Below are 15725 nucleotides of genomic sequence, written 5' to 3' on the forward strand. Positions count from 1 at the left end.
ACAGTAGGAAGAGAGACAACAAGATAGATAAGTAAATAGAATAAAGGTAAGTTTCTACTTAAGTATATTTGTATGTATAAACAGATGTTAGTACCTTTACTTAAATATTGCATGTTATTATTAAGAACATGTTGGGTTTCGCCTAGAACTTATACAACCCGAGCAGATCCTTCCGAAACCAAAACTTGCGGGTGCGCAACTGTTGTTAAACACACGTTATACTTCGCTTGAAACTTATGTAACCAGTACAATTTTCGCCTGGAACTTATGCAACCTGGGACGGCTTTTTTTTTTTTAGGGGGCCTCGCTTTAGGGTCTCGCCTAGGGCCCCGTGAAACCTAACGCCGCCTCTGCTGGAAGACGCCGATTTTCGAGCTCCATTCGAATTGTTTGATCTCAGGAAAACAGTTCTACAACTCTTAAATTACCTAGATAGTTACCTATGAGTTTATGCATATTACGCCTCTCTCTATCAAACATAGTTTAACATGGCGCAGAAAGCTGCGGTTTTCGGGTCAATCTCGGATACTAACCATCCGAATTATACTATCCGAATATAGTGCAGTCAAATTACCAAAAAGTAAGGAACAAATTAGTAACAAGCTGAAAATTGGTACGGATGTTGGAAATGACGTTCTAAACAACATACTAAAAGTCCCTTGAAATCCCACGTGACCATCGTCGCCATATTGGAAAATGGCCATCGGAAGTGTCAAATGAACAATATTCAGATAAAAATAGCAATATCTTCGCTATGGTTGAGCATAAAGAGATAAACTTAGTGTCGTTTTATAGAACATAGATAACAATATTTTTTATAGAGAAACAATTTTTCATAAAAACATGTACTTTTAGAAATATTTAGTTCTAAATTCTAAAATTCCTAACACTACCGTCAAACTGATTTAAAATTTTATTGAACTTAGGAAGTAATTATTAACAAGCTAAAATTTGACATAGATGTTAGTAAAGATTATTTAAATGACATAATAAAATCCCACAACTTCTTCGTTCAACAAATTGGAAAATGTCCAAATGTCTAAAGTAAGTGAAAGATGATATAAGCCCGACAAAATCTGGACCGGGCTAAATATTCGAGAAACTGTACATGCAGTCGATCCGGAATCAATTGGGATCAATGCTGGTGCGAGGGGGGAACCTTATGACGTGTTTAAGGTTGTCATCCGCCATCTTGGAATCAACTTGTTTATTTTAAATGGCAACATGATCATGAGACATATTAAACATCATCCTCGTTCGAAAAGAAACCCAACGGTAAGGTTATTTTTCTAAACCCTGAAACAGTTTTGAAGTTGTGAATAGATTTAGGATATGTTGTGTGTGAAATGCTGTGAAACGTGCTGTGCAAAGTTTCGAATTGAAGAATAAAGTTTAAAAAAAAAAAATGTAACCTCAAATGGGGGACGCGGTGGCTAAGTGGTAGAGCATTCACCTCCGGTGCTTGGGGTCCCTGGTTCGATCCCAGATCGCTCCGTGTGTACTTTGTGGTGGACAAACACCGTGCTCGTGGGTTTTCTTGGAATTCTCCCGTTTCCTCCCACTTTCTTCATTTCATCATTTCATTCATTTCTCATAATCACCGTCTCCTTTAGCCTAACCGCCATAATCGTGGGACGTAAAACCTAAAAATTTCATTATTTTTTTTTGTAACCTCACATTACGTATTCTTTAATATCAGGAAAAGGGAGTTCTAACACATAAGACAATTACAATCACATGGCATGTGCAGCATGCCTACCGTTCTGTTCTATGGTTGTCCTCAACCGTGAGATCCAGTGCTTGTGCACGCTACGAAGGATATTTGGTGATATTTGTTCACAGGCCGTAATGATTCTCCTTTTCAGGTAGTCAATGTCATGAATTTTACATTGGTAGACAATAGCTTTATTATACTGCACTACTAGAAGTAAGTTACAACACAGGACTAGATTTCTAGCAATTGTGATCGACTTACTGAAAACTTCAAGAATTTGAAACAGCGACAGTATTCTCGATTAAATCAAAGGACAGTATCACTGCAATTTTCCAACAGGGAACAGATCAAAACACCTAGATAAGTGGTTTGACGTGCACGAGTTGGGAGTCAAATTTGGTCCCGTATATTAAATTATGTGATAGGCACTACATTCATGAGATGCCATAACATATCAGACTACTCGGTATCACATGACATAATTCTGTTAAATGTATCCGTTTCTCGAAACATTTTAAAGAAAAATCATCCTTGGATGATTTGTTAAGACAAAAAAAAAAAAAAAAAAAAAAAAAAGATTAATAGAATTATGAATATAGACTTGTTACAGGGAAAACTTGAAAATTTAAAAGTGGAAATGGACAAATGTAAAGTGGGCTTGAGTGAAGGGAGATGGCCAGAGAAAGATGAGATAATGTCGGGAAATTACAGAATATACTATTCGGGTGGCGATAAGGGCAAGAAGGGTGTCGCAATAGCAATGAAGAACGAAGTAGCAAGAAATGTAACCAAAGTGGAATACTGCAGTGAACGCTTGATGTTTGTAAAGCTACATGCAAAACCAGTGGATATTGTGATAATTCAAGTGTATATGCCAATAACCGGCCATGATGATAATGAAGTAATGTATGATCAGATTAGTGACATATTGCATCAGGAAGGAAAAGGCAAGGTCAACGCCATAGTAATGGGAGACTTCAACAGCACACTAGGAGAAGGAGCTGCGAATAAGGCAGTGGGACCAGTTGGACTTTGTAGAAGAAACGAACGAGGTCAAATGCTTATCGATTTCTGTAGGCAACATGATCTGGTGGTCATAAACACGTGGTTTAAGAAAAGAAAAACAAAGCTGTACACGTGGAAAAGATCGAGTTCCAAACGCTACCAAATCGATTACATTCTTGTGAAACAACGTTTCAGGAATAGTGTACGAGACGTAAAGACACTGCCAGGAGCGGACATTGATTCGGATCACAATCTCCTGGTGGCGGAAGTGCAAACCTGGTTAAAGTCGATCAAGAAAAATAAGAGAAATCGAAAATGGAATTTGGAGCGACTAAGAAACATCGACGGTGATGTGAAGAAGAAACTGAAGAAAGCTTCTGTGCAATGGGCGATGTGGTTGACAATATAGAAAATAGTTGGGGAAAAGAAACAGATTCTACTTGACACACTCCACAATAACATTGTCAGGATGGAAAGAGCACCGAGAAAACCATGGATAATTGAAGCAATGCTTAAGAAGATGGAAGAACGCAGAAGGGCGTAAAACACGGACATCAAGGAATATAGAAGGCTGAATAATGAATTGAGAAGAAAGACAGACAAAACCAAGGAAAAGTACATGGAAAAGATATGTGGAGAAATAATGGAACTTCAACGGCGCGGCAGATATGATCTGATGTACCAGAAAGCACAAGAATTAGGAGGGAAAGCTAACAAAAATATACGAACGTTCGGCATCGAAGATCAAGAAGATAATGTAACCACTGACCATCAAAGAATCCTTACAATTTGGGAGGAATACATAAAAGATCTGTATGATCAGAAGAACCACCCCAAAGATATTGCGATCGAAGAAGAGGAAGAGGTGGATGATGATGAAAACGGACCCAGTTTACTGAAAAGTGAAGTAGTACAAGCAATCAAAGACATGCGAAGGAGAAAGGCCACTGGAGAAGACGACATACCAGTAGATTTCCTCAAGGGATTAGGAGACAACGCAATGAAAGTACTGACTTCACTTATTAACAGGATCTACCTGAGTGGAGAATGGCCAAAGGATTTTTTGATGTTACAACGCTTGCAGTGCCCAAGAAAAAGCAAGCAAAGAAGTGCAGCGATCACAGAACCATTAGCCTGATTTCCCATACTGGAAAGATCATTGAACGCATACTGAATAGGCAGCTGGCAAGTAAGATAAATGAGAGGTTAGAAGATCAATTTGGATTCCGGAAAGGAAAAGGCACCAGAGATGCTATTGGATTGACGAGAATTATATCAGAAAGAATTCTTGATGTAAAGGAAGACTTGTGTTTGTGCTTCATCGACCAGCGAAAAGCTTTCGACCGAGTCAATTGGACGAAACTTCTGAAAATACTTAAAGAAATCGGAGTCAACTGGAAAGATCGACGACTCATTCAAAACCTGTACACAGGACAACGAGTGAAGCTGCGCTTGAATAAAGGAGAAACCAATAGTGTGGAGATTGCAAGAGAAGTCAGACAAGGATGTAGTTTGTCGCCCCAATGGGAATTGGAGATTTCAAGATTGGAGGGCAGATCATTAACAAGATCAGGTATGCAGATGATACGGTTATAATAGCTAAAACCGAAGGAGGACTACAGGAGATGATTGACAAAATAGTTGACACTGGAAAACTGTATGGAATGGAAATTAACATCGAAAAGTCGAAAGTGATGAGAATATCCCGCGGAAACACGCTCTTACGGATCAGAGTAGAGCAAAGAGAACTTGAAGAGGTCGATAATTTCAAGTATCTGGGAATAATTTTGACGAGAGTCGCTTACTGCACCAAAGAGATCTGTATCAAGAATTGCCATAGCTAAAGAAGCATTCTACAAGAAAATATCACTCTTAACTAGCAGGCTCAATACTGGACTTAAGAAGAAGTTGGTCAAGTGCTATATATGGAGCATTGGACTGTATGGTTCAGAGACTTGGACATTACGGAAGTTAAAGAAGAAATATTTGGAGAGCTTCGAAATGTGGCGTTGGAGGAAGATGGAGAAGATAAAATGAACAGAGGGAGCAACAAACGAAGATGTTTTAAAACGGATAGAAGAAAAGAAGACACTTCTAGCCACCATCCTTCGTAGAAAGGCCAATTGGATTGGACACATCTTGCGAAGAAATTGTCTTCTTTACACCGCCATAGAAGGAAAGATGGAAGAGAAGCGAGGAATAGGAAGAAGAACACAGCTGATCGATGATTTGAAGAATAAAAGAAAATATTGGGAGTTAAAAGAGTAAGCTGAAGATCGACAAAAGTGGAAGAAAATTTCCAGTTCAAAATCTAAAATTGAAAAAAAAAAAAAATTAGTCCCAGGACCTGCCGAAAGGCAGAATAAATAATAATAATAATAATAATAATAATAATAATAATAATAATAATAATAATAATAATAATAATAATAATAATAATATAGTTCCAGATATTATTTTAAGTTTACGGATACTTATTATTGATTATGTATAGGATTAAAGAATAGTTACGGGTTAGGAAACAATTTTCTGCTTAGAAATGGGCAACAGCTTAATGCTGAATTCATTTATTAAGTATCAATGACCGAATACAGAATGGCTGTATATTTCTGAAATTGAAATAGACCTAATTTCTGAATAGCCATGTAAAGAAACTGTGGTATAAATTTCGTTCCGCTTTCACGTACCTTTCTTGGTAATGATAATTCTCACAATTTAATATGCTATTATTACTTGACAATACTTGAAGCTATTTATTCATCCTGTAATCTGAAAACATATGATCTTTAATGAAAAAATGAAATGAAATCTTTGAGTTTTACGTCCCACGTTTATGCCGGTTAGGCTAAAGGAGATGGTGATGAAGAGTAATGAATGAAATGGTGGAATGAAGAAAGTGGGAGGGAACGGGAGAATCCGAGGAAACCCACGCACGCGGTGTTTGTCCACCACAAAGTTCACTTGGCAGAGGCTGAGATCAAACCCAGGACCTCAAGTACCAGAAGTGAACACTCTACCACTGAGCCACCGCGGCCCCCTTATCTTTAATGAATTAGAAATTTCAAGTTGAATAACTACGTAATTACAAAGAAAATATACTTACCGCATAATTAAACTGCGCGTTGTATTGCCGATCGTTGGCTCTAATTCGCCGCTCCGTCTCTGTAAAATAATAATAAAAATAATAATGAATGTTATATAATAGGAAAAGCTTTATTTTAAAGGAGACGTAAACATAAATTATTATACAATGTTTTTTTTTTTTTTTTCGGATACATGCAAACAAGACTGATGTTACCTGAAGAAACGCAATATTGCCAACAGCGGAAACATTCGATTTGGCCATTACAGTTGTGAATAATAGTTCATTAACTTAATTCCCTTTGTAGAAGACGTGGACTGGAAATGGACATACATGTTATCTTTTATTCACGTCTGTAATCGCTCCAGAGATCATGAAAAGTGTGACTATGGCGACACTTGAATCGTTGTTTGAGTCCCAGAACACAAAAATCAATCTTACTGGTATCAGGGCTCTTCACCGGAATGTCAGTATACGAAATAACGTAGAATGCCTGTTTCCTGCTTCAATTGGTTGGGAGCGGTGTACCTCGATACCTTATCAATGTGAATGTACACATTTGAAATGCTCTGTTCATACGAACGTGGAATACCTGTGTAGAAAATAGGGTTGTAATGATTAATAAGAATGTGATTTACGCAAGTCAACTGGTCACAGGGCTGTACGGAAATTGAAATTTTATTCATATCGAGTTCATGTAGTGCATGAATTGAAAGAGGTGGATTTTGCATCTCGGTTGCCTTACTGTCGTTGGTTCCGATTTTGCATCTCGGTTGCCTTACTGTCGTTGGTTCCAATCATTAATCGGAAGAAGTGGTGTCAATGTTCTTAATATCGTTTTTTTTTTCTGACGAAGCGTGATTTCAATTAGACGGCTATGTAAACAGCCATAATTCGAGATTCTGGGCCACCGAAAAAACACACCAGTTGTATGAACAACCCTTGGACTCCCAAAAAAATCAGGGTGCGGTGCGCAATATCGAGGCGTCGTATTGTCGGACCGTTATTCTTTGAGAACGGGGATCTCCAATGCAATCCGTTTGTCTCCTGAGAAGATGAACGTGATGCTTGGCTGCAACAAGATGGAGAGCAACTTACCACATATCCAACGATTCACTTCGTATGCTGCGCGAATTTTTTGACGATCATCTGATTTCCAAAGATTTATGACCCAGTCGCTCTTCAGATGTGACGTCTGTTGACTTCTGTGATTCAGTATAATCGATTTGCACAAAAAAAAAAATGGCTTCTCAATATATAGGGCTTTCTGTTGCAAAGAACGTTCCTTCTCATTCCATTTAGGTTTTCAGTTATACGGTCTTAAACATCGGGTTCGGTGACTTTTGGGACACACTGTATAATACTTTTAAATGAATAATTTCTTTCTGAAAACATAAATCACACACATGAACATAAGCTTTCGTCAGTGTTTCTTTTGTTAAAATAATCAATCCAAAGCCTGGATAGTCCTACTATGAAAATAAGATAAGATTTTTTAGAAGTATGATTTACCAAAACAACTTACTAACAAACTTGCACATGTTACTTTTGAACCACAAAAGAAGACTTATCAGCAGGGCCCGGATCTTGTTGACCTAAAATTTTCTAAAAAGTGACCTATAAAATGACACTAAAATTCCTGTAAAATGGCCCTAAAATTCACAACAATTGACCTTAAAACTTGTGTTTTTAAACGTTTATTTCGTTAAACATTGACATTAAAAATATATATATATATATATATATATATATATATATATATATATATATATATATATATATATATATATATTGGGTTTTAATTAACGTTTCTCATTCATATTAAAGTTTTGTTTCAGTTAGTTGCACTCCATTGATCATTTATGTCCATTATACGGCAATTGTACGTACTGAAAGCATCGATTCACTCCCGAGTTGAAACTAGGAAGCACTCTTAAAACAATAAAAGTTCGCAAGTGTAGACTACATGAGAATAATAGATAAAAACCCTGTTTAAAATCTTTGTACTCCATCTAATCCATTTTTAATTATTCACGTGATCACATCCTTTGTGGTCAACAACCCAAAACTATCTGTTTGGCCACCTACCAACCCTCACCTTTCGTTAAGCAGCTACAGCTTAGTTTTCATTAGCTTGTTAAGAATGCAGTTTTTCCACCCCAATAGTCAGGAAGCATGGAAAGAAATTATTTAACTTCATCTTCTTCACATCCATAAACAGTGTTAATTTTAAGATTTCCTTATGTAGAAGAAAAAGAATAAAAAACCATAAGTGACCTAAAAGTTACTTTAAAATATTAAAAGATTACCTGAAACTTCAAAACGGCAAAAGGTGACCAAAAGTTGACCCTTTAAATATATATTTTTAGAACCTAGAATTCATGGATAACGTTTTTATTTGAACTTGCCTTGTCCTATGAGTAACAGAAAAAAGTTGACTTGTCAACAAGGTCCGGGCCCTGCTTATCAGGATACTAACTGCCCGTTCTTTTCAAACAACAGGGAAGTTAAAAAGATTACACAACACTGGTTGTTATGCAACACACACAACACTTTTACGAAGCAGAATTGCATAACTCATGGGTGCAATTCTCCACTGTTCTTGAGATTGAAGAAAATTAAGAATACGAATTTCTGTTTTTGTGGAAGTAAATGTTATTGATTGGTCTTTTGCTTTATAATTTAATTCAGAAAATTTCTATTTGCTTCTACATACCGAAAAAATAATCAAGGTCTAACATGCTCATAATATATAACAGGGTACTCTATTTTTTATTACTTTCGAGCGACGATAGAAGAATTGTTATCGTGGAAGAAAAAAAATCGAATTCGAATTTTAACGGATTTACATCTCATAGCCCCTACGTGCCGAGAAACTCATTTTTCATGTCCATCTGTCAGTTCGTCCCAATGTATGTACACTTGTCTAAAAGTCATACCGTTCAATGTATTCGCACAAAATTTTAAGCTTAAGCTTTTCATAAGTTCTCGTTTATTTTTTTTTTCTTCTAATTTTCTTCTTACATACCAAATAAAGATAGTTTACTCACGGGTGAAAATCAATAAATGGGATTTTCTCGAACATGGGTTTAACGATTTTCCTTATATTTCATACATTAATATTTTAACAAATCTATAATTTATTTCTATGAGAAAAATCAAAAAAGGACTCTTGGGAGTAAATCCTTTCCCGATGATTTTCTCAAAAACGAAATCCGCAATTTTGTTCACATTTCATAAATATTCCATTAATACTGCCAGTATGGCACAATTCAATTGTTCTAAATCCACAAGGGATAGTTAACTATTTAGGATTTTTTTCTCGAATTGATTTCCTCAAAAATGACACTCACGATGTTTATATTTCATAAACTGACATTTCATTAATAACCCTATGATGTTGTGTAAATCATTTACCACAAAAATGACCATAAGAGTGGTGTATTTTAGGAGTATTTTTCTTTTTTAAAAATTCTTCTAATACGGCTCATGCAATTTTGTTGACATTTCATACATATTTCAGAAACTAATACATGTCGTTTGTAATTTCTCGTGAAAAAATCGTGAAAGGGGTAGTCTATTTTAGGAGGTGAGTTTTCTTATGAATAACTATATTAGCAGAAGAGATCTTATAACAAAACATTTGAAATTCAATACCTTCATATATCTCTTGTGTGTCAATTTTTCTTATGTTTGAATAGTTTTATTTTACGTATTTTTGGAAGTCCTTTGCGTCAGATAAATCCAGAGAGGATAATGTATTCACAGTACACATAAGTGAACACAATAGTGTCATAATTAAGAGCAAGCACATTAGTTAAAGTAGATCCACACCTCAAATAACAGTTCTGACGCATCACTGCCTTTGTTTTTATTAATCAAGGATGCTTATGTTCATTCAACGAGTTTTCTTTCCTACAGACTTGGAGACATTGATGAGCTTTATTAACTATGCTTGTGCACACTTCTCAACTAACTTTGGAATTACTATTTTAATTATGTGTATGGACTATTACAGCAGAGGTATCACAATAATCAAATTCTAGCACACTACTGAAAACCTGAGTAATATATTACTTCAAAATACACATCACCACCATCTTAAATATTCTGCCATAATCGAAAAATCACTTGCCAGTGATCGGAAATTCCTAATTAATATGGGTTCCTGAAATATTTTTCTTCCCCCTTTCTTCCACTATACACTAGGCCATATTGCGTACCTAAAAATTATAGTACACTCATCCCTCATTTTAAAGCACTAAAAGGGAGCTAGAGCGATCCAATGTTGCCGATTGCTCGTAATTTCGGACAAGAAATCCACAGAGGCTGATGTCCATAATTACATTATAAAAGAAAGGGAAATAATACAATACTATATTTTTAATCAACGTACTATCCAATCTGACAGTGTAAAATACTTAGTGTACTGTAAATATTCACTAGGATACTGTCAATTCAACGTGTTAAGTTTACAATCAGGACTTTCAGGATGAAAATGTACACCATAATACAGTAAATCCCATATTTTTAGTTTAAAATCGGGATCTTTAAACTGAATCGACTAATCAAGAATTTGTCCGTTGGTTCCGAAATCTGGCAAATCAAGGTTTTTAAAAAGCGAAGATCCTCTCTTTATAATTTTCCCTAACATTGTTCTCTTATCACGTTTCTGCTTCGAAAATCTAAAAATCATCATCAGGTAATGTGCTACGTATTATTGCAGGCCACTAGCCACAACTGAACCAGTCTCCAGTTAACCTCTTGGTCTTCAGGTATTTTTTTTTCTCTTTTTATACCGTTCATTAACTGTACTCTTTCGCTCCCTCCCTCTTTTTCTTGCCACCATATCTTCTAACACGGCTTTCTTAATACAGCTCCTTCCAGCCAATGTACCAACCAGTTTCTATTCCTCTTTTCAATTACCTCGCAAATTTTCTTTTTTTTTCCCTACTACTTCTAATACCTCATTTGGTTTTCGTTCGACCAAGTTAATTCATTTATTTTTTTCTGCATACCACATTTCGAAAGTTTCTAGTCTTTTTTCATCGTTTTCACATAATGTTTATCGCTCTTCCCCATACAGTACAACACTTCCCCCGAAGCACTTCATAAGTTTTCTCTTTATTCTTTATTCAAGGACCACAAAATAAGACTTTTTTTCTCCTAAATGCTCTTGAGCCATTCCTATCTTTGCTCTTATTTCACGTTCGCGTTTCATCTCAGCATTAATAATACTACTACCCTGGTATCGAAAGCTAGTCAACTGTTCTTCGAAAGCTAGCTAGTAAACTACATACGTATACTAGGAAGGAATTAACCGGCTCCAAGAAAAGTGATAAAAAAAAATAGACAATATTAAAAAGAGCTTACGAGCAGAAAATAATTAAACTCTTAAAAGGATAAAATTATTCATTACTATTATCTATAAAATTTTTTGAAGTCTGTGCCCCACAAAGTAACGGCTAGCCAAACAATTTTATGAGGCATTAATTTGTTTGGCTCGCAACAAACTTTTAAAACTTTTATAGATGATAGTAATGATTTTGTTCTGCTTTTAAGCGTTTTACCATTGTCTATCACACCGCATTTTTTCTTTCTTTCTTTTCTTTCTTTTTTTTTTTAAAGCACAAGCTAGCGGAATCAAATAACACTAAGCTTGAAAGAAACTGAGCCCCACTGTGTTCTACGAGACAAATAAAATACATTAAAGTTGAAAACCTCCGACATTTTCCCCAATTAACAGTAGACACATTCTCGAAAATATCCGCAAAGCAATCACAATTCATTGGCGTGAAAGAAGACAATATGATGACTATTAGGTAATACATCTTTCGAAAAATACATAAATATACAATTTTTTCTGTACAAATTCAATATGGGCGATGAAGTCTGACGAAAAGGGGAAGGAACATGCACAAAGCATTGTATGCGGTAGCACGAAGAGGTATTTACTCTTTTTTGGATTGCTCATCCCTCATTCTAATATTTCCCTTCCCTTCAGCTACTTATTTCCAGATTTTTAAATACCACGGAGAATAAATTGCCTACTCTACTATTGGTTTTCTGCTTTAGTGGCTCCACCTAGTTACGTTAGGGTAAATAAGCTACAATCTACCTCCGGTCACTCAGCCATACGTTCTGAAATCATTTGCTCTCTTTGCCTGTCACCTTTAGTACTAGCATCAATGGCGGCCGGTGGATTGTAGTTTCGGGTGTTGCAGTACGAACGATCGGAGACAGAAGATTTAAAGTGGACTCATTGACTAATTACCATAACTTTAGATGCAAATGCTATGTGACGTTAAATTAAATAAAATTCTGTTTTTAAAAAAATAAAAATGCAAAACATTTAATCCGATTAATCGCCTTAATTAATTATTAAGTTTATTCTTCGCTTTTTGATTGGAACAAATCTGCCTACTACATGCTTGTTGAACTCTAGTATTCTTATTGTCAGGTCTTTTTCGATGGAAAGCATAACCAATGGTGATAACCTTTCTTGAGATATTTAATTTCTTGAAAGTGTCAATTCTTTTTGATGTGGAAAAAAAAAACTTTTCTTCTTTTACTTACGCCATAGATACAGTTAATATTAATTTCAGAAGCTTTGTAGATTCACTAAATATTTTTTCTAGATTACTGTGAACAATTCATTCTAGCAAACTCAGTCCCTGACAGTGATCCGAATTCCTCTTCAGTGTAGACTGAAGAGAGTTCGTAGCAGAGATTAATGTTTAAAAAAAATGTACATTGAACACGCTTTATTCACAGTTTATCTAGGAAAATTTAAAATAAATTGTGGAAATGTATCTAGTGCATTCAACGTTACTGCCACAAGATGTCCTGTAAATTTAAACCTTTTTTTTTTTCTTTCGAACACTCTCCTGAATTGAACTTTGCTTGCTTTGGCTAAGCCTTAATTGTAAGTTTTTCCTCAGTTGAAAGCTGAGCTTTTTTTTTTTTTTTTTTTTGTAAGTTATTTACAGAAGTCATGATATGCAATTCATTCAGAATTTGTAGGTTATGTACAGAATTAACGATTAATATATTTTGTTCACCTGTTTAGAAAATTTTAAAGAGATGACAGGGACTGTATCAGGGAAAATTTGAAATTTATTTTCAAGGAATTTTATACATTTATTAAGAGTGGAAAAGGACTTCTTAAAGCAATTTCCTATAGTTGAAGTAGAGACTATATGTTTAAAGAGTGAATTTCATTTTCCAAATCCAAAATTGTCACGTAAAGATTATTATACTTTTGTTCATCTGTTTCGATAATTTTAAAGAAATGATAGTTACTGGTAAATACAATAAATTGATCAATTTCAGTTTCTCATTTATAGCACAATGTATCTATTAAGCTTATTAGTGTATGTTCTAAGGACATTCAGAATACTTCACGCTGAGACCTATATCATAGAGAATTTTGAGGAAGTGCCATTTTTTTTTTTACACAGTTGGCAACCCTATTCATACATCAACACACACACATGTGCGTAAAAGAAAAAACTACATTCCAAATCATCCGCTTTGGTTGTTACGCAATGCACGCTGAACACAATATACATGAGGCGAAACAATGTTTATCAACGTTCTGGAAAGCAACCTTGAAACCCGCCAGATATAGGAACAACATGTTAGCTGGGAGAGGTCCAAAGTATTTGAGGAAGGTCCAATACGTCTACGTAATAACGAACCTGTCTTATACTGTACCCGAAAAGATAAGTAATTCTTAATTACTGTCACCCATATTTTTAGAAAAAATAATAGAACGATTATTTCTATAAGAAAAGAAAGAGTACATGATGAGGCGTAAAATAAAATATTTAGCTTACATCAATCATTTCTCTGTTAAACAAGTATAGTTCGTTAAGGAAGTCTACAAATGCTAGTCGAGTTTCGAAATGTTGGGGAGGTCCGGACCCGGTGGAACCTCCTCGTGGCTACGCCTCTGATCATTGCTAACTAGTCCCAAACTCAATGTGGCGTTCCCCACCATACAGTTTTATCAAGAGTATAAAATATACTTATTTTATAAAAGAAATATGTATATACTAAAAATACTATCCACAGAGGGGGGATTCTGCACATTGACTTATTAATATTTGGTTCACAAATTACTGTAGAAGAAACCTTCATTATCTATATAAGCTAAGAATTAACTTGTAAATGCTGATCTACTTTCATTTGATTTGTGCTCTACTACATATTTTCTTTCTTATTTTGTAATTCTGCTATCACTTTTTTTAATTGTCATTATATTGATTTGCTTCAGTATAAGTACCGTAATTTAAAAATATGAATGCGTAAAAACAAACAAATTCTATTTGTTAATTGCTAGTGAAATAAAATTCAGAAAGCTTATTTAGCGCGAAAAACCTTCTCATTCACTGGAAACCGTCCTGTGTTGCAGAAGCACTGCAACGACCAGACCCTTTAACTTCTGAGAGAGGGAAAAGGAGACTTAACAATCGCTCCAGTTCCCGCGCTGAAGGAATCTGGTCGTTGTATGCTCGCTGCAACACAATATAAATTAAGATACTCTATGACGGATTATTTTTCGCTTTTTAAAACGGATTAACGAAACTGACAGTTACAGAAGTAAATATATATATGTTATTTAAAGTATATATGGGAGTATTAGAAAGTATTTTTTCTGTTCTGTACTACTATTGCTAATAATATTTTTTCTTGAAATACTTTGGTCGTTGCGCAACGCTGCAACACTAACACTAGCCGCCACTGACTAGCATTACTGCGAATGAAATGTACGCTTTGACGTCTGGTAGCAACACAGTACAGGGATGGATTAAAGTCGCAGGTCTATCCCCGACTCTGTATACATTCAATACACAGATTGGGGTACCGAAACAGTCAACAGACAGTGAATTGTTGAACAGGCTCGTAAGAAAAGGCACCGTGGAGAACACATATCTGTGAGTGATTTTTCTCTACGAATTCAAACTGGGACATTCTGCACAGAAAGCCGCAAAAAAATTAACAGTACATCTGGACCATGAAAGGTGCATGAACGCATCATTGACCGTTGGTCGCTCAAAATTCGTTCCAGTGACAACGCATTACAAAAATAAGCCCCGATGACACCGGTCAACATCATGTTTGGACGAGCTTCTACGGAATAGAAAACGTAGAAGCAGAACTCGAAAAAATGTTAATGCCATTTAAGAATAGTCAAGCATACATCCTACCACTATCGTTCGGCGGCTCCGAGTTATTGGCAATGTGATAAAACTGGACTCAGGAGTGCCATGAATTGACTTGGCCAACATGAATCACCGTCTAGAAGTGTGTAGTTCTCTGAGTGTATGGAACAACTTAGATCTCCTGCATTAGATTGTCACTTCTGATGAAATATGGATCTCCTACCACAATAATCAGGACAGTGGTTATGTAGTGAATAATGCCCAGGACGGTTTCCCAAACCATCTCGCCACGGACAGGTCTTGCTGGTATGGTTATCCATGAAGTCCATCATGTCTTTCTGAGGCGAGGTGAAAATATCAACGCAGATCGTTTTACTGCTGAACGCCACAAACTGCAAATTTGTCCGCAAGCATCCAGAAATAGTCATCAACAAACATTGTATTCTCACGCTGCACAACAATGAGCGCATGCATGTCGCTCAAAGAACGGTGCATACATACTCTCTTTCTCTATCAGGTGCGGTATGAAACCCTTCCTCGCTCACCATCTTTCACCGACAACTTTCTCTTCCGGTATCTCGACCAATTCCTGATAGTGAACAACTTTCCTGACAATTGGAGGCTGCAAGGTGAACTTAAGCAAATACATTTAACACTTTTTAAACAAATACATTTAACCACTCTATATCTTGTCACAGTTCCTCTTTATTCCTTGCCTCATCTTTACTATTCCTTCTAAACAGGTACTAAGTATGTG

General features: G+C 35.8%; 1 protein-coding gene across 7 annotated transcripts in view; it reads right to left on the minus strand.

Annotated features, from left to right (window-relative positions):
- Positions 1–15725, minus strand: part of ATP8B (ATPase phospholipid transporting 8B) — a 568064-nt gene that overhangs the window by 181937 nt on the left and 370402 nt on the right. For all 7 annotated transcript variants that reach the window (XM_081734176.1, XM_081734178.1, XM_081734179.1 and 4 more), the window contains one exon: positions 5823–5881. In XM_081734176.1, coding sequence (XP_081590302.1) covers positions 5823–5881 — 59 coding nt within the window. The remainder of the gene's footprint in view (positions 1–5822; positions 5882–15725) is intronic.

Source organism: Thermobia domestica, chromosome 12 (genome assembly GCF_964235325.1).
Source record: "Thermobia domestica chromosome 12, izTheDome1.hap1.1, whole genome shotgun sequence".
NCBI lineage: Eukaryota > Metazoa > Arthropoda > Insecta > Zygentoma > Lepismatidae > Thermobia > Thermobia domestica.